Below are 20,128 nucleotides of genomic sequence, written 5' to 3'. Positions count from 1 at the left end.
AAATGGTGGTGTCACATTTACTGTTGTCCAATCTGCTGGAACCATCCCTGAGTCCAGAAAATTTTGATAAAATTACCATAAGCACATTTGTTATTTCACCCGCCATCTCTTATTTACCTGGGATGCATTCCATCAGGACCAGGAGATTTATCTACCTTTAGCCCCATTAGTTTGCCCAACACTACCTCTTTAGTGATAATAATTTCTGTTTCTAGGTTCTCATCTGCCACAGCCACATTGTCATCAATAATTGGCATGTTATTTGTGTCTTGTGAAGAATGACACAAAATACTTGTTGAATGCCTAAGCTATTTCCTTATTTCCCATTATTAAAACTCCCCTCTCATCCTCTAAAGGATCACTATTTACCTTAGCCACTCTTTTTCGTTTTATATATTTGTAAAAATGTTTGCTATCAGTTTTTTTTTATTCTGAACTAGTTTACTCTCATAATCTATCTTACCTTTCTTTATAGCTTTTCTCATGGCTTTCTGTTAACCTTTTAAAGATTTCCCAGTTCCCTAGTTGCCCACTAATTTTTGCCACTTTGAATGCATTAGGTTCAATTTGATACCCTCCTGTATTTTGTTAGATATCCATGGATGATTTTCCTTTTTCCTTACAGTCCTTTCTTTTCACTGGTATATACATTTGCTGGGCACTGTGAAAAATTGATTTGAAAGTCCTCCATTGTTCCTCAATTGTCCTGCCACATAGTCTTTGCTCCCAGTCTACCTTAGCCAACTTCTCCCTGGTCTCATCATAGTCTCCTTTTGTTTAAGAACAAGACATTGGTATTGGAGTTTACCTTCTCACTCTCCAACTGTATTTTAAATTCAACCATACTGTGATTTCTTCTTCCAAGAAGATCCCTTAATATGAGACCATTAATTATTCCTGTCTCATTACACAGATCTAGGATAGCTTGTTCCCTCGTAGGTTCCCTTATGTGATGTTCGAAGAAACTATCACGATACATTCTATGAACTCCTCCTCAAGGCTGCCTTGACCGACATGGTTTGACCAATCAATATGTAAATTAAAATCTCCCATGATAATTACAGTACCATTTTTACATGCATCAGTTACTTTTTAATTGCCTGCCCCACCACGATATTATTATTTGGTTGCCCATAGGCTAAGTCCCCTTTCTAATTTCCATTGATTCAACCTTTTTCTCCATGTAAGCTCTCACTACCGCCTTGATGTCATCCTTAAATATCAGAGCACCACCACCTCCCTTTCCTTCCTGGCTTCTCCTGACTTGGGAATTAAATGGGCAAACTAGAGTCTGAGTTATGTTTCATTCTGTCATCAGATTTTGGTCTCCTTCCTTTGCCAGAGCTGCCTCAGTTTAAATTATCTTTCTTTGTTGCCTGGAATTCTCTCTTCTTCCCTTTTCTTCCTCTTCATTTTTCCATATTCTACCCCTTTTCCTGTTTTTTCCTGGAAATATCTTGCTTTTAATTTGCTGAGATTCTATTTCTTGTCTTAGCCAATATACCATTTTGATTTATCTGTTTCATTATCCTCAGTTTCTAGCTCATTTTCCATTTTCTGATTTTCCTGGCTCTCAGGCAGAACTCCACCTCTAAGTTCCTAACTATTACTTCTAATCTTTCTAAGGGCAAATCTGTCAGTTTCTCACATGTTATTTTGTTCTGATCTATTAAAACATTAATATGGAATGTAAAAATCTTGGCACTCTTAAGTCTCAGAGATTCAAGAAAACATTTTAGCAGTTTCTTTGCTTTATAGCTTTTGAAGGAACAATTTGGTTATCAACTTCAGTTGTTTTACTTGCGAATTGAGTGTTACAGATTGAGTTTCCAGATGTATAATGGCAAGGTGAGGAGAGGTCTTGGCTTTTTTTTGGCCAGATTTTGGATGCATGAAGAGAAATGATCTTCCTCTGATGGGCACAAAGGCTACCTTAAAAGAAGTCATCCCTTTTTTCCTGTCACCTGTGAGTGCAGTGAAAAGTACCTGCACTGCAGTGCCTTGTCTCCACCTTTCCATGTTGCAAGTGCAATAGTAGCACAAGCAGCAAGAGACACCTAAGTGGCCTGTAATTTATTACTTAGGGGCTTTCCCCACTCCTCCAGCAGAGTGCTTTGAAATCCAGCCTTTTATTAGGAGGTGGTGTCCAATGAAAAAGGAGCTGTGTTCATGAGAGATTGCTGAAAGGTGGTTTATATAAACTTGAATGCAAATTTGTGGAATTAATTTAAATTTTTTCTTGCATAGGAGACTGTTGAAGTATTCTTGAAGCATCCATCAGTGAAAGATGACCCAGACCTGGAAGGACGGACAGCATTTATGTGGGCTGCAGGAAAGGGTAGTGATGATGTCCTTCGAATCATGTTAAGAATAAAATCAGACATTGACATCAATATGGCAGATAAATACGGGGGAACAGGTTAGTTTTCTGGTTTAAACCATTGAGCCACTTTTGCACTGGACAAACTATTTATGCATAGTACTCACTTTGGTTATCATCCATGCAGTTTTGGGGGGATCAAATGGCCTATGTTGGTGATAGTTGATGACTACCTAATCTTAGAGATTTTCTTCCTCTCCAGTACCTGCTTTTAGCTGGTTTTATCTATACTAAACCTCACTTTTCTCATGTATATTTTTTGTGAAGTGGTTGTTATTCCACAACGGGTTGGTGATGATTCGCCACGGCAGATTCACCGCCAATAATTCGCAGCCAGTATTTCTCCACTGGGGTTGTTTGACCTCTAGAGACTATTTGCCACTGGAAATATATATATATGTACTGATTGTTTTCCCTCCAGTCTGTTCTTTCATATTTCTCAGTCCCCTTTATTTATACAACTACATACTACATATTGATTAAAAAAAAAAGAGGTAAAATAAATATCATTTTATTGGTTAATTCTAACTTCAGGAAAACATTCTCTTATAGCACTGATAGCTGCCTGCTCAAAGTCACAATGGATATACTGTGGTCTGGGATTAGGTACCAAGGACTTCACCATTTGAAACATACATACATTGACCGCTGCTTATTTAGTAGAAGTATATACAATATTGGATGAACCCCATCAAGTCTTTTTGCTAAAATACAATATACAATATGTGGATCTGTCCGTTACATCGGCCCCTTTGTTCACATTGGCAAAACTTAATACTTGAATCACTCTTGGATAGTTTATCAAAAATATATATAAAACCATCATGGTAAAACTTCTTATTTCCACGTTTACTAATAATTTCTGTTTCCATACTAAAAATTCCTGTTCCAAAAATACAAGCTTAAAAAAACTCTCCTGTAACGAAAATAAATTGTTACTGAAACAACGCAAACACTACCTTAACCAATATAACGACAATTTTATATACCACCAATATTCAAAATATGCGACTTACTTGCGGCAGCGAATCGTCTTCAGTGGCTAATGGGCGGTGGCTAAGCATCCTCGCTGGTCAAAAGGCAGTGGCTAATCATCGTCAGCGAATCTGCTGTGGTGAATGGTTCCATCCCGTCCACAACGACCAATTATCTAACATTCTATTAGGGTTGTTTTTCAGTCCTTTTTATATATAACATTTCTTCCAAGATCTTAGACCTGTCAATATCATCAACTAGAGACAGAGTTTCAGTAGCTAACATGCACTTAACTTTTCTCATTTTCTAAAAGCAAGGATTTTCACAAATCCTCCTGTACTGTAAAATCCGTAACCAAAACTTGCATGCAAGACACCTCTAAAAAATGATTAATGTAATAATTTTGGAATCACTCAAGTTTGGGAACTTTAGTATACTTGTCTCTATTTTCAATTTTTTTAAAGTTCTGTTAACTCTCAAGATGCCCTCTTTGATTTTGTTTTGTGGCCAGGATAAGTTTCAACACACCAGGACTTTCATCTGTTCTAGTCTGTGTGCCTAACCAGTAAAGATGTTTGATGAGACTCCACAGCTGTTCCATCTCATTCTTCGTAGCAGCCATATTTTTCTGTCCAGATTGGGTTCAGATTGCAATAGGAATGACATTTTCTAATTAAAACTGTAGGCATAGAATTGCATCTGACTTACCCTGCTAAATTTTGAAATGCATTATTTGAAAGCTTCAGAAGCTTGAATGCCAATTTTGAGTTTCTTCCTCATTTGATTCATAATCTTTTCATCAGTCGTTGGTGCAATCCACAGAATTCTGGTACACATCGTAAACATGCCTGAAAGTCTTCCTTTATAATGCCAGTTGGAGTCAGCCTTCAGTTGTAAACATAATGTTAATAGAACTGCCCTTTATTGCCAGCAGCTAGCCTCTTGCCAATTCAAACCAACCCATTACCCCACCCACCACACCTTTCGCTTACACCCTTTATTTCAATTAAACTAGTATCCACCATAGACAGCCCTCAGGAACCCTGGTGAATTGAAATAAAATAAGGTCCTATGTGTCTATCGCAGATTTCTCACCTTTTTTAAGGAAAAGAATATTAATTTGAAAGCCCATTCAATTAATTTTTTTCAAATGTTTAATTCTTTATGAAAGCAAAGGTTTTATTCATAGCCACACACAAAGCCTTTATAGTCACTTAGAGCTGTCAATCAGTTGTGTAAATACTACTCCCCACTGTGATGATGATAGGTTGTGGAATCAGTCAATCAGCACCTGATCCTCAATGATAGTCCTCAGGCATATGTCAGCTGAGGGCTAGCAAGATTGCAAGCAGCTGCAGCAGGCTTTTTTGAACTTGAAGGATTTGGGGATTTAAGTGACTTGACAGCTTGGCAGTTCTACTGATCAATTCTGTTTTTTGCAGCATTCCTGTTTACCCTTAACAATCCCAAAGCAAACTTTAGTTCTTCTTCTAAAGATCATCTTTGTTTTTCAAAAGTGTATTTTATCTTTTCAAAAGGACCACGCCATCCCCACTAAGTGTAAATAGTGGGTGCATGGTTCAAGGCAAAACGTGGAAATCAGGTCAGGTCTCTGGTGTCATTTGGCAAATGCACAAAGCCTTTCTGGCTCTGTAAACATCTGATTCAAAGTTTGTCAAACTAGAAAATACATTTTAGTGGTTTTGGTCAGACCAAACCTGAAGTTATCTCAACTGTAAACCTTATTCACTGTAAACTTTATCTGCTATTTTAACAGCTTGTAAAATAATTCAAAAGCCAACTTTGTGGTTAGATATTACATCTAAGATCAGAAAAGTTATTTTGGACATGAATGTTCTCTATTCTTTGAGCCCATTTTCATCAGCGTTTCATGCCATTCTAATTTTAAATCTTCTCTTCTTGCCCATATTTCCTTAGCATACATGTTTTGATTTTGTGAAATAGAAACACTTTTTTTTGTCTACGCCATTTTTGTGTTGTCTCACTTCACTGTGCTATTGTGAATTGCACGCTTGAGTTATGAACTGAAATTCTGGTTCTCCGAATATAAAATTAGGATATTTACAAATTTGACAGTGCAGTGTCAATTTTGGTAATTTGCACAATGTTCTACTCTTGCAAAGGCAGAAGTTGGTGTGTTTGGGGTCAAGAAAGCAGAATGTGAATTTACAAAGGAATAGGTCTGAGGCAACATTTTAATTAACTATTCTAAAAAATCACATCAGCAAATAAAAATTGAGCTGACAAGTAGATCCTGCATTTGTGGGAGGAAAAGGTTAATAAAAATGTAACTAGTGATGAAAGATGGATGACTGTTGATGAGACATTCCCTCTCTTCTTTTGTGATAAAGCTGGGGTAATGGGGAGGTAGAGAATAAATTCATACCATTTACTATACTGCCATACTCCATACTACTTTCCTCAAAGCGTTGTGAATCTGTAGCATTCACTATCCAAGAGTATAATGGATACTGTGGCATTTAATAAACTTGAGGAGACGGACAGTTTTTTAATGAGTGGTGGATTGTAGAGAGTGGACAAAAAAGTGAAATTGAGGCTAAGATGAGATCAAACACGATCGTGTTAAGTGGTGGAGCAAGCTGAAGGGCTGAATTGCCTCTCCTATTCCTCTTTCTTATGTTATGAGGATCTTAGTGAGTTTTGAGAAGATCTATTGCCATTCCTAAAGCAGAGATGGTTTCAGCAGATATGATTATTATAAAGGATTATGATCAGGCTAAATAAAAAGTAATTGCTTTAACTGATGGGTTTGTTATCTAGTCCTGCTGAATTTAATTAATTAGCGAAAGTGATGAGTGAAGTTTTCTTTAGATACATGCATTGAGTTGTGCGATCTCTAATGCTCTATCTGAAAGTAAAGCAGATTCATCAGTAACTTGCAAAGAGTTTTCAGTACATCTCAAAAAGAACAGAATTGCACAGCTACGGGGAAAATATAGGTATATGGAGCTATGTTTTCAAAGAATTAGTGTAGATATGAATGTCTTCCTCCTGTGATGGTTGATTCTAAGTGTAGGAGACATTTTCTTAGGTACTGTATTTGGCTCCATTATATACAGATTTTCCTAAAGTTTTCCCCTTCCTACCTTAATGATATTTATATCTACGTACACTTGGTTTATCCACAGGATTTACAATTAATTGCTAATTATCAAATACTGAACTACAGTTATTGATTATGACATCCTTTTTTTAAGGAACAGGGGATAAGAATCCATTGGTATCTATTTCATTGGCAGTGTCCGTAATAAGTTTTGCTTACTCAGTAAGCCTGTGCTTGTTAGATTATCGTGAATTCTTGTGTGCCAGTGAACTGAAAAATTTTTATTGTTGTCTGCACATCTTCTCATCACACCTTACATCTGCAACCTCTTTCAGCCTCATGTCCCCTCATGAAACCTTGTCTTCAATCTCAAGTTCGTTGTTCATTTTTCCTTCTATTCATCCCAATATTGGTGACAGACCAGTTGTCTCAGAATCCTACATTTTAGAATTCATTACCTAAATATCATTACTTTTCTGTTTTATCCCTTTTGAAAGCCTTAACTGTGCTTATCTTTTCAACCAAACTTTTGGTAATGGTCTTAGCTCATTCTGTTTATTTCTTCTACCTAGTTTTAAATTACCCTACTTTTTCCCATTAAACACATTGGAATATTTTTATCTTGTTATCAAAGAAATATTTTTATCTTTTTATCAAAGAAATTATAAAATTTATTGTCACTGTTTCATTTGCTTAATCTTCTTCAGATACACAATCATATGCTATGACAGAGAAGGATAAGAATTCCCATGGGAATTTAAATGGTGTACTCCTTCAAGGGAGACAATACCTATTACTCTCTGAGTAAGATGAAAGTAACTGAAACCCCTTGACCTCATTACAAATGAACTGATAATTTAAGAGAATATCTACCCATTGTCTGGAAAGATAGTAGGGTGTTGTTTGTTTGGGTTAGGACTATTATTAGTTGTGCTGTCCCAGCACCACACTCAACTCTGATCTCCAGGATCTGCAGTCCTCACTTTCTCCTATAGAACTATGCACCCAACCTCTGCAGTGAATGTATGTCTTTTCCACAAAAGCAGTCTAAACTGTACTTTTAGAAGTTACCTTATAACAACTAAAATTCAAAAGCATGACTCCACAAAGGAAGGCAAAGAAATAATTAAAGTCTAAACCAAGCTTTATGCCACAGCCTTACTGATAGGATCACTGAGGAACCAAATGACATGTTGCATTCAAAATCTTCTATCATAGAGTCATACAGCATGGAAACAAACCATTCAGTCCAACTAGTCCTTGCCGATCATAATCCAAAATTAAACTAGTCCCACCTGCATGCTCCTGGCCCATATCCCTGAAACCTTTCCTATTCATGTATAATTATCCAAATATCTTTTAAATGTTTTAATTGTACCCACATCCACTACTTCTTCAGGAAGTTCATTCCACGCATGAACCACTCTCTCTGTAAAAAAAAAAAAAATGCCCTTCACCTTTTTTAAAATCTCTCTCCTCTCACCTTAACAATGTGTCCCCTAGTCTTGAAATCCCCCATCTTAGAGAAAAGACAACTCCCATTAATTCTATCTCTACCTTATTATTTTACAAACTTCTATCAGGTCGTCTTTCAACCTCCTATGCTTCAGTGAGAAAAGTCCCAGCCTATCTAGCCTTTGTTTATAACTCAAGCTTTGCATACCCCAGCAACATCCTGGTAAATCTCTTCTGAACCCTCTCCAGTATCGTCATATCCTTCCTGTAACTTGGCGATCACAACTGGACACAGTATTCCAGAAGAAGCCTCACCAATGTCCTGTACAACCTCAATGTAACTTCCCAATTCCTATAGTCAAAGGACTGAACAGTGAAGGCAAGCATGCCAAACACCTTTTTAACCACCCTGTCTACATTTGATGCAAACTTAAAAGAATCATGCAGCTGAACCTCTATATCCCTCAGTTTTACAACATGACCCAAAGTCCTATCATTGATTGTATAAACCCTACCCTTGTTTGTTGTACCAAAATGCATTTAACCTCGTATTTATCCAGTTTGAACCCAATCTGTCATTTTTGAGGCCATTGACTAATTTGATCAAGATCCCTTTGAAATCTTCACTGCGTACTATGCCACTGATTTGGGTGTTGTCCACAAACTTACTCACCATGCCTTCTATATACTCATTCAAATCATTTATATAACTGATAAACAAAAGAGGATGTTAGGAGATTATAGGGTGACCTGGACAAGTTAAGTGAGTGGGCAGATGCATGGCAGATGCAGTGTAATGTGGATAAATGTATGGTTATCCACTTTGGTGGCAAGAACAGGAAGGCAGACTACTACCTCAATGGAATCAATTTATGTAAAGGGGCAGTACAGAGAGATCTGGGTGTTCTTGTACACCAGCCAATGAAGGCAAGCATGCAGGTACAGCAGGTAGTGAAGAAGGCTAACAGCATGCTGGCCTTCATAACTAGGAAACATATTTCCACTGATGGGTGAGTGCCGAACCAGAGGACACAGCATAAAAATATGGGGTAGACCATTTAGAACAGAGATGAGGAGAAACTTCTTCACCCAGAGAGTGGTGGCTGTGTGGAATGCTCTGCCCCAGAGGGCAGTGGAGGCCCAGTCTCTGGATTCATTTAAGAAAGAGTTGGATAGAGCTCTCAACGATAGCGGAATCAAGGGTTATGGAGATAAGGCAGGAACAGGATACTGATTAGGAATGATCAGCCATGATTATATTGAATGGCGGTGCAGGCTCGAAGGGCTGAATGGCATACTCCTGTACCTATTGTCTATTGTTTATTGTCAAAACACTGCTGGTGACAGGCTTCCAATCTGAAAAGCAACTCACCACCGCTACTCTTTGTCTTCTACTAATGAGCCAATTGTATCCAACTGGCAAGCTTAACCTGAATTCCATGTGATCTAACTTTACTAGTTAGTCTACCCTCGGATGCTGCCTGAACTGCTGTGCTCTTCCAGCACCACTAATCCAGAATTTGGTTTCCAGCATCTGCAGTCATTGTTTTTACCATGTGAAACCTTGTTGAAGGCTTTACTAAAGTCAGGGTGTGCTAATTAAGTTTATTGTGTAATATTGTTCTGATCAGCCTGCCACTGCAGGACAATTTGATTTGTGATCTATAGTGACCTTGTAATGTGCGTAATCATCTTTTTCTCAGTTTCGACCTCGAGATACTTGCACATTATACTGTTTGTACTAGGGAAGCGTTAGGATGCCCCCTTTGGTAACAGACGAAACTGCGGCAGCTGCATGTTGTGTCTTTAGCTGCTCTCAGAAAAAGTGTGTAGTAATAAAAATAGGGTGTGTTCATTGCTTCTGTTACCATTGCTTAGCTCCATGGTGACAAATGGATATTGTGCCTTAAGAAATTCAATCCATCCATCTATCCATAGATACTGACAGCATTGAAAGCTTTTCATTGTTTAGGTTAATGATGAAAGTGAAATTCCTCCTCCCTAGTGTAGGAAACAAGTAGCACATTTGCAGGAGCCACTCCACAGTGCTGTCGTCAGTTACTGGACATGACGGTAGCTGAGCTAGCTGCACAGACAAAGACTTTTTTGTATTTGCTTGGCCTGAGAATCCCCTTGATCACTGTGACTCCAACATTGAATATCTTGATTACAAGACAACTTGTGTACTTGAAGTGGGAAACAAGCAAACAGCATTAGAATGACTGATAGTGGAAAAAACAAGCCATGCTGACACAGCAGCTCTTTATTGTCTTGCAGTTATAGGCATCTTAAATGCTATTTGTTTAACAGAATGACAGCATCTATTTCTTAAGAGGAGGGAAAAAGGCTGAATTTCGGATTTAGGAAGAATCAGCCAGTAAAATACCTGCCAGTAAAATACCTGATCGCGCCAAACCTTCTAAACAGCAAGGGATTGCTTGCCAAATACCTTAATTCTAATGAGCAACAGAGCACATTGAACATTTAACTATAAATCCACAGCAGATTGCCAGCATCTCGATTATGACAACAAAAACTAAGATTATATATAGAGATATTCGCAGATGTACATGGACACCCCTTTTCATATCAAACCATATTTTCTTTGTCCTTTATAAACTAAAGGACAATGTTTCAATAAATTGATGGGCATAGATAAGGTGAAAGGCAAGAATGGGAGAGTTCAAAACTAGGGGGCATATTTTTAAACTGAGAGGATTAAGTTTTAAAAACGACATGGGAACAATGTTCTTACATAGAGAGTGGTTCATGTGTGGAATGTCAGTGAATCATAGAATCCCTACGGTGTGGAAGCAGGCCATTCGGCCCATCGAGTCTGCACTGACTCTCCGAAGAGCATCCCACCTAGGTCCACCCACCTACCCTGTCCCTGTAACCCTGCATTTACCATAGCTAATCCACCTAGTCCGCATATTCCTGTTCACCATAGGCAATACAGAATGGCCAATCCACCAAATCTGCATATTTTAGGACTATGGGAGGAAACCAGAGCACCTGGAGGAATCTTATGCAGACGCAGAGAGAATGTGCAAACTCCACACAGACAGTTGCCCGAGGGTGGAATGGGACCCAGGTCCGTGACATTGTGAGACAGCAGTGCTGACCACTGAGCCACCATGGTGCCCATGGTGGCAGATGCAGATATAGTCACAACATTTAAAAGACATCTGGATAAACACACAAATAGGAAACGTTTGGAGGGCTATGGGCCAAACTCAGGCAAGTGGAACTAGTTTAGTTTGGGAACATTGTCGGTGTGGAATAGTTGGACCGAAGAGTCTGTTTCCATGCTGTATGACTCTATTAACAGTTGCACATGTAAAGAAAGTATTGAAGAATATTTATTACAGCAAACAAGAGATTGTGTAATATCACTGGATGCATAATCCAGAGGGCAAGGCTAATGCTTTGAGGGTCAGGGTTCACATCTCAACTGGTGGAATTGAAATTCAATTAACAGATCCAGAATTGACAGCAAGTCTCAATGATGGTGACCAAAAGCTGAACTTTACCAAAAATCAGATAAATGTCAATTTCAGGAGTATAATGCAGAGTTTCTATAAATGAGCTCTCACAAGTATCTCATTCAGTATTCTGCTGTTCTCCTCAGTATGTCTGCATCACACCTCTACGGCACCACTCTCATCACATCTTGCACTCACTAACAGAGAAAGTACCTGCCACTGCCAGGATCTTCTTGAATTCTGCCACTGGCTGCATGTGTACAGCCCAACTGTGCACCAAGACAATTGCTGCCAGCCACAAATAGTCCTTCACAGTACACTTTGTGAGAGTAATCTTTGCATGTTCAGGAAGGAGAGATCACATTGGGAGTGAGACACAGCCCGAGTGAGTATATGGTTTGGAGATTTTGGAGTCAGTGTGGGAGTTTGGTGGAGAGGGGAAGAGGTGCTGTTTGCTTGCTTTTCTAGCTCATAGTTTGTAAGTTTCTTTAACAGGATAAATTGAGACCCAGAATCGGGACCCAGCACAAAATAAAGAGTGACATTTCAGGAAAACCATATATTCATTGGTTGGTAAGAGCTTGATAGTTTGACTATATTATAGCTTACTTTCAGATTGAAGGTACATAGGAGAAACATTTACAGGTTACAGTCAGAAATATTGAACAAAAAGCAAGTTAAGAACTAAGTAAATAAAATAGAGATGCAGGGTTGGGTGATGAGTTGTACGTGCTTGATGTGGGAGCTGGTGAACACATTGTCGTTCAGTGACTGCACCTGTAACAAGTGTTTGTTTAGATTAGATTAGATTACTTACAGTGTGGAAACAGGCCCTTCAGCCCAACAAATCCACACCGACCCTCTGAAGAGAAACCCACCCAGACCCATTCCCCTACATTTACCCCTTCACCTAACACTACAGGCAATTTAGCATGGCCAATTCACCTAACCTGCACATCTTTGGACTGTGGGAGGAAACTGGAGCACCCGGATGAAACCCACGCAGACATAGGGAGAATGTGCAAACTCCACAGTCAGTTGCCTGAGGTGGGAATTGAACCCGGGTCTCTGGCGCTGTAAGGCAGCAGTGCCAACCACTGTGCCACCGTGCTGCCACATTGCTTGGGGAACTCCAGCTCACAGTTGGTGAACTGGAGTCTGAACTTCCGAACACTATGACATGCCAGGGAGGGGGAGTATTACGTGGATGCTATGTCTTAGGAGGCAATCACGCACCTTAGATTAACTACCTTGACTTCGGTCAATGGTCAGGGACAGGAATGTGCAACTATGAGCAAGTCAGGTAGAGGAATCCAGGAGGTAATGCTGAAGATGCTTCCATCCTTGAGCTTGTTTAACAAGTTTTGAGATTCTTGCTCCCTGTGCAGATGAGAATGGAGACTGTAGAGAGGATGAGCAAACTAACCAAAGATGTGAAGGTTAGATGGATTGACAATGCTAAATTGCCCATGGTGTCCAGACATGTGCAGTTTAGGTGAATTAGCCATGGGAAATGCAGGGTTACAGGGATAGGGCTGGATGCCTTCAGAAGATGGGTGTGGACTTGATGGGCCAAATGGCCTGCTTCCACACTGTAGGGATGTTATGACCATAGCGCTGTGGGACACAACAACATTCAAGTGGGGGAGAAAAGGGAAATTTAGCTGTAATCAGGGAGACTATAGTCAGTGGAATAGAACGGTTCTCCCCGAAGACGGTGATGCCTGTCTGTTGCCCGGGTTCAAGAATCTCATTTGGGTTGCAGAGGAACTTTGAGTGGGATGGAGAAAAATCTAGTTGTTGTGGTCCACATAGGTACCAATAGTATAGGTGGAAAGAAGAAAAGGTTCTAATGAAGGAATATGAGCAACAGGGGCTAACTTAAAAAGCAGAAACTAAAAGGTGCTAATCTCTGGGTTATTACCTGAGCCACGAGCTAATTGGCGCAAAGTCAACAATATTAAAACAGTAAACGTGTGGCCCAAAGTTTGGGAGAAATGGGTTTGAATTCATGGAATATTGGCACCAGTGTTGGGGACGGATGGACTCTGCCTGAATCATGCTGTGACCAAAGTCCTTGCGAACTGCAGAACTAGTGTTGTATGTTAAATAGTGAGTGTTGGGCATAGATTTATTTGCATGCAAAATTATTGAAATAATTAATTAGATTAGATTACTTACAGTGTGGAAACAGGCCCTTCGGCCCAACAGGTCCACACCGACCCACCGAAGCACAACCCACCCAGACCCATTCCCCCCTACCCCTAACAACTATGGGCAATTTAGCATGGCTAATTCACCTAACCTGCACATTTTTGGACTGTGGGAGGAAACCGGAGCACCCAGCGGAAACCCATGCAGACACAAGGGAGAATGTGCAAACTCCACACAGACAGTTGCCTGAGGCAGGAATTGAACCTGGGTCTCTGGCGCTGTGAGGCAGCAGTGCTAACCACTGTGCCACCGTGCCGCCCAACGGGGAGGAGGGCTCAGCAAAGGATGTTAAAGTTTCCAGAACAAGTAATATGACAGGGGGGTACAGAAAGGGCCAGAAATCTAAATTCAGACACAGCAGATAAGGGGACAACTATGAGAAGGAGGGTTGGTCACAGGATTAACTGTGTTGTACTTAAGTGTGTGCAGAAACAATGTAAATGAGTTTGTAACGCAGATTGAAATTTGCGGATACAATGTGTGTATCACAAAGATGTGGCTGCAAGGTGATCAGGGCTAGGAACCAAATTCCAGGACTACTTGTACTAACAAAAGGAATGGCAGATACACAGAGGGGACAGTGTTGCCTTGTTAGTGATAAGTGAAATTAAATTGATAACCAGAAGTGCGATAGGATTGGGAGGTGCAGAATCTGTGTCGGTAGAGTTGAGGAACTGCACGGGAATAAAGGCCCTGACAGGAGTTATGTACAGACCTCCTTGCAATAGTCAGGATGTGGGGGAGAAAGTTAATCAGAAGATAGAAAAGGCATTTAAGAAAAGCACTATTACAGTTGGTCATGGGGGACTTCAAAATGCAGGTGGACTGGAAAATAAGTTTGGTAGCCAATCCCAAGAAAAGGAATTCGTGGAATTATCCACGAGATGATGTTTTTGGAGCAGCTTGTGATAGAGCCCACTAGGGTACAGGCAATTCTGGATTTCGTGAGGTGTAGTGAGGCAAACTAGATTTAGGAAGCTTAAGATGAAGGAACCCTGTGAGCTAGAGACGTATTATGATGGAATTATAAGGGAGAAGACAGGAAGTTACAGGCCGGAAACTAGATCTTGGCTGTTAGTAAGATTTTAGAGTCCATTATTAATGACGAGTTTGCAAAGTACTTGGAAGTGTGTGGTAAAATAGGGCTAAGTCAGCATGGTTTCATCAAGGGGGGGTTATCTCTGACAAAACTGCCTATATTGTTAGGTACATTAGTTGTGGGTAAATGTAGAGGAATGGGTCTGGGTGGGTTACTCTTCGGAGGGCCGGTGTGGCCAGTGGTCATGATCAATTTGGATTTTCAGAAGGCTTTTGAAAGATGCTGATCAGGAGGCTGCTAAATATGGTAAGCATCCATGGTGTTAGAGGCAAGGTACTGGGATAGATACAGGAATGGCTGACTAGTCGGGCCATGTTACGGTAGCAGCCAGTGACTAGTGGAGTTCTGCAGGTGTCAGTGTTGGGACCACAACTATTATACATAATACATTAATAGTCTATCTGAAGGATCTGAGAGCATTGTTGCTAAATTTGCAGATTACACAAATATAGGTGGAGGAACAGGGTGTGTTGGGGAGAGAGGGAGGCTGCAGAAGTGCTTGGACCGGCTGGGAGAGTGGGCAAAGAAATGGCAGATAGAATATAATGTGGGAAAGTATGAATTGTGCACTTTGGTAGGAAAAATCAAAGCATAGACTACTTTCTAAATGAATAAAGGCTTTGTAAATCTGAAGCATAAATGGACTTGGGAGTTCTATTTCAGGATTCTCTTAAGGTAAACATGCAGGTTCAGTTGGCAGTCAAGAAAGCAAAAGAGGGCTCAAATACAAGTGCAGGGATGAACTGCTCAGGCTGTATAAGTCTATGGTCAGACCACATTTGGCATATTGTGATCAGTTTTGAGCCCCATATCTGGGGAAGGATCTTCTGGCCTTAGAGGGGGTCCATAGGAGGTTTACAAGAATGATTCCGAGATAAAGGGCTTGTCAAATCATAGTGAGTGGCGTCTCTGGGTCTGTATTTAATCGAGTTTAGAAAGACAAAGGGGGGATCTAATTGAAATTTATAGAATACTGAGAGGCCTGGATGGAGTGGATGCATTGAAGATGTTTCCACTAGTAGGAGAGTCTGGGACCTGAGGGCGCAGCCCTCATCTTGAGAACTGAGATGAGGGACAATTTCTTCAGCCAGAAGGTGCTTAATCTGTTGAACTCATTGCCACATAAAGCTGTGCAAGCCAAGTGATTGAGTGTATTTAAGACAGAAATTGATAGGTTCTTGATTACTAACAGGATCAAAAGGCGCAGCGGGGTTGAGAAAATAGCGAAGTAGACTTGATGGGCTGAGTGGCCTAATTTGGCTCTGATATATTATGGTCTTATGGAAGAGTAATGATTTCCAAAAGGACACTTCAGCAGAAATATAATCACGCATTCATGAATGTTTTGCTACTTTAACATAATCTCTCTCTCTCTCGCTCTCTGTCTTCTCAGAGTTTTGCTTCTCCTGCTTCAACGTCATGACCTGTTTAAAATCTGCCAAACAGAAAAACTGTTTCATTCAGAGAGAATGTTGCTTTTTCCTCTTTAACAACTTCTGTTTAAACAACTGTCATTGTAACTACAGCTACAATATTCAAGTTATAAATACCCATCCTTAGTGCCATGCTACATTTACACACAGGGCCCAGTTCTTCATAGGCAGAAAGAAAATGACCACACACACTGGACCTTTTTCACTGAGGGCAGGACTTCGGAGACAGCCAATCCCTGCTGCATGCCCATTGCAGTGCTCTGACCAAGTCAACTTTCCTGGTTTGCATTTAATCAGTTAAGTATGATAGATAACAGTTTATGCTGCATCTTCATGCAAACCAACCAACCAAGAACCACTTCTCTTGTTGCGTAAATTGTTTCCTTTCTAAAGCTGGTTCCGTTGTATTTCAGTTCTAATGAATGCAAGATGAAATGTCTCAACTTTGTGTCTCTTCTTAGCAATATTTTATTGATGTTCAGATTTTTGAAGCTGAATTCAGATTCACAGACTGCTGTGATTGGATTTGAACTTTCACTGGATCACATTCAGAGCTCAGAATTATTGTTCCAGTAATATAATCACCAGAATACATGCCCGTTAAAGAATATAAATGAGTTTACTTACTCTTGTGTTTGACTTTTAACTGAAAAGATCTGCATTCACATTTGAAGTACCGTAATGGATAATGTTTACTCTTTATGCATTAAAATTTTCCTTAATGTTAAGAAATTAAACTGGGTGATTCTGTCCATTTCTGTGTACTTGTGTGTATTATTTACATTATGTCAAAATATTTGATACAAATATTTCTTCTTTCAATGCATCCAGCTCTACATGCTGCAGTCCTCTCTGGTCATGTTAACACAGTGAAGCTTCTGTTGAAGTATGGGGCACAAGTGGATGCCATGGATGTGATGAAACATACACCACTTTTCCGGGCTTGTGAGATGGGCCATAAAGAAGTGATCCATACACTCATTGAAGGTTAGATTTTGTTCTAATTCCCATGGAGATCTAAAATATTTTAAAAACAACGGAATAACTATAATACGAAAAGAGAGAAAACTGTTGGACAAGGTATCAATTTTTAAAACATTTTTGACAAAAAGCTAACTAGAATCAAACATTGATTAACATGCGAAAGGCATTTCATACAAAAGGCAAGTTTCTCTTTTAAATTGTTCCTCTGATAAAGAAATGCCTCACATACTCTCAAATTCTGATATTGCTTCCCTCATAATTGTGGTACCATATGCATTCTCACACACTTTCTAACTTGTCCTGTCTTTTTTAGCAATGATGATATTGAATGGCAGGACAAGTTGGAGAGGCAAAATGGCTTACTTCTGTACATATTTTCATATTTTATATTTTTGTAGGATTTTTCACTTCCAATCCAATCATTTGGCCTGTGAATCACAATCACCAGTAACCACCAAACCACAATTATTGCTGACAAGGTGCATTTCTACAAATCCTCTTCCACATGTCATTATAATCCTGAAGGAACAGAATCCTCACCCCTTTCTGCTTTCCGCAAAGACTGTTCCCTCCATGACCACCTGGTCAGGTCCACGCCCCCCCAACAACCCACCCTCCCGTCCTGGCACCTTCCCCTGCCACCGAAGGAATTGCAAAACTGCGCCCACACCACCTCCCTCACCTCCACATCCATCAAAGTTTTACCTGCACATCCATCAATGTCATTTATTGTATCCGTTGCTCCCGATGCAGTCTCCTCTACATTGGGGAGACAGGACACCACCTCGCAGAGCGTTTTAGGGAATATCTCTGGGACACCCGCACCAATCAACCACACCACCCCGTGGCCCAACATTTCAACTCCCCCTCCCACTCTGCCAAGGACATGCAGGTCCTGGGTCTCCTCCACCGCCGCACCCTCACCACCCGACGCCTGGAAGAAGAACGCCTCATCTACTGCCTCGGAACACTTCAACCCCAGGGCATCAATGTGGACTTCACCAGTTTCCTCATTTCCCCTCCCCCCACCTTACCCCAGTTCCAATCTTCCAGCTCAGCACCATCCCCATGACCTGTCCTACCTGCCTATTTTCCTTTCCACCTATCCACTACACCCTCCTCTCTGACCTACCACCTTCATCCCCACCCCCATTCACCTATTGTACTTTATGCTACTTTCTCCCCACCCCCACCCCCCTCTCATTTATCTCTCCACCCTGCAGGCTCCCTGCCGGTATTCCTGATGAAGGGCTTTTGCCCGCAACGTCGATTTTCCTGCTCCTTGGATGCTGCCTGACCTGCTGTGCTTTTCCAGTACCACTCTAATCCAGACTCTGGTTTCCAGCATCTGCAGTCCTCATTTTTACCTCTGAGGATTTGAGCTATAGGGGGAGGCTGAACAGGCTAGAGCTATTTTCCCTGGAGCGTCGGAGGCTAAGGGATGACCTTATTAAAGGTTTACAAAATTATGAGGGGCATGGATAGGGTAAATAGGCAAAGTCTTTTCCCTGGGGCTAGGGAGTCCAGAACTAGAGGGCATAGGTTTAGGGTGAGAGAGGAAACATATAAAAGAGACCTACGGAGCAACTTTTTCACACAGTGGGTGGTACGTGTATGGAATGAGCTGCCAGAGGAAGTGGTGGAGACTGGTACAATTGCAACATTTAAGAGGCATTTGGATGGGTATATGAATAGGAAGGGTTTGAAGGGACATGGGCCGGGTGCTGGCAGGTGGGACGAGATTGGGTTGGTATATCAGGTTGGCATGGACAGGTTGGACCGAAGGGTCTGTTTCCATGCTGTACATCTCTATGACTCTAAGTTGCATTTGTTAATCAAGTATCAATGCAGCTAATGTTACATTTCTTTCTTAATTCAATCCACAAGTAATCTATACAGAACCTGTCACTTCATTTCTATCATGGATGCTTATGCAGAGTTACTTAGAGTAATGCGTTACCATATTTTTAATTAAACAAATACTATTTTGCAAGACTGAAGAAGTGATTTCTAATTATCACCAGGATCACGAGTTTATGCTTTATTTTTAACATGCTTTTCTGAGATAACTGCTGGGATTTCAGGAATCATATTTTGATTTATTTGTTTTTTTTTGTCTCCATTATCTACTGTATTCAAATGTTTCAAAGTTAAGCAATCTTCTCTGATAATTCAAAGTCATTTACTGTTGGAAAATGAGATTTGTCTCGTCATATTTATTTAGTAAATAATAGGAAGAAGTACAAAGTAAAATATCAGACAATTTAACATAAATAGGAGAAAGTGAGGACTGCAGGTGCTGGAGATCAGAGCTGAAAAATGTGTTGCTGGAAAAGCGCAGCAGGTCAGGCAGCATCCAAGGAGCAGGAGAATCGACGTTTCGGGCATAAGCCCTTCTTCAGGAATGAGGAAGGTGTGCCAAGCAGGCTAAGATAAAAGGTAGGGAGGAGGGACTGGGGGAGGGCGTTGGGAATGCGATAGGTGTAAGGAGGTTAAGATGAGGGTGATAGGCCGGAGAGGGGGTGGGGGCGGAGAAGTCGGGAAGAAGATTTCAGATCAAGAAGGAGTTGCTGAGTCCGAGGGTTAGGACTGAGATAAGGTGGGGTGAGGGATGAATGCAGATTTCTCCAGCTTCCTCAGGATTTCCCATCCACCGCCTCCAACCTCATAGTCCCACAACCCCGCACCGCCTGTTTCTACCTCCTGCCCAAAATCCACAAACCTGACTGCCCCAGCCGACCCATTGTCTCAGCCTGCTCCTGCCCCACCGAACTCATCTCTGCATACCACAACATGGTCCTGTCCCCCTTAGTCCAAGAACTCCCCACCTACGTTCGGGACACCACCCATGCCCTCCACCTCCTCCATGATTTTCACTTCCCTGCCCCCAACGCCTTATCTTCACCATGGCCATCCAGTCCCTATAGACCTCCATCCCCCATCACGAAGGCCTCAAAGCCCTCCGCTTCTTCCTTTCCCGCCGACCCAACCAGTACCCTTCCACTGACACCCTCCTTC

At 40.9% G+C, this 20,128-nt stretch overlaps 1 protein-coding gene and 1 long non-coding RNA gene across 14 annotated transcripts in view; one reads left to right on the top strand and one right to left on the bottom strand.

Annotated features, from left to right (window-relative positions):
- Positions 1 to 20,128, top strand: part of invs (inversin) — a 277,037-nt gene that overhangs the window by 136,817 nt on the left and 120,092 nt on the right. For all 13 annotated transcript variants that reach the window (XM_043690031.1, XM_043690027.1, XM_043690029.1 and 10 more), the window contains 2 exons: positions 2,248 to 2,419; positions 16,958 to 17,113. In XM_043690031.1, coding sequence (XP_043545966.1) covers positions 2,248 to 2,419; positions 16,958 to 17,113 — 328 coding nt within the window. The remainder of the gene's footprint in view (positions 1 to 2,247; positions 2,420 to 16,957; positions 17,114 to 20,128) is intronic.
- The window catches only part of LOC122549873, a 6,314-nt gene continuing 3,245 nt past the window's right edge, over positions 17,060 to 20,128 (bottom strand). The window contains exon 3 of the long non-coding RNA XR_006311689.1: positions 17,060 to 17,143. This is a non-coding gene — a long non-coding RNA (uncharacterized LOC122549873). The remainder of the gene's footprint in view (positions 17,144 to 20,128) is intronic.

Source organism: Chiloscyllium plagiosum, chromosome 5 (assembly GCF_004010195.1).
Source record: "Chiloscyllium plagiosum isolate BGI_BamShark_2017 chromosome 5, ASM401019v2, whole genome shotgun sequence".
Classification (NCBI taxonomy): Eukaryota; Metazoa; Chordata; class Chondrichthyes; order Orectolobiformes; family Hemiscylliidae; genus Chiloscyllium; species Chiloscyllium plagiosum.
This window is presented reverse-complemented; position numbering and strand designations above follow the sequence as displayed.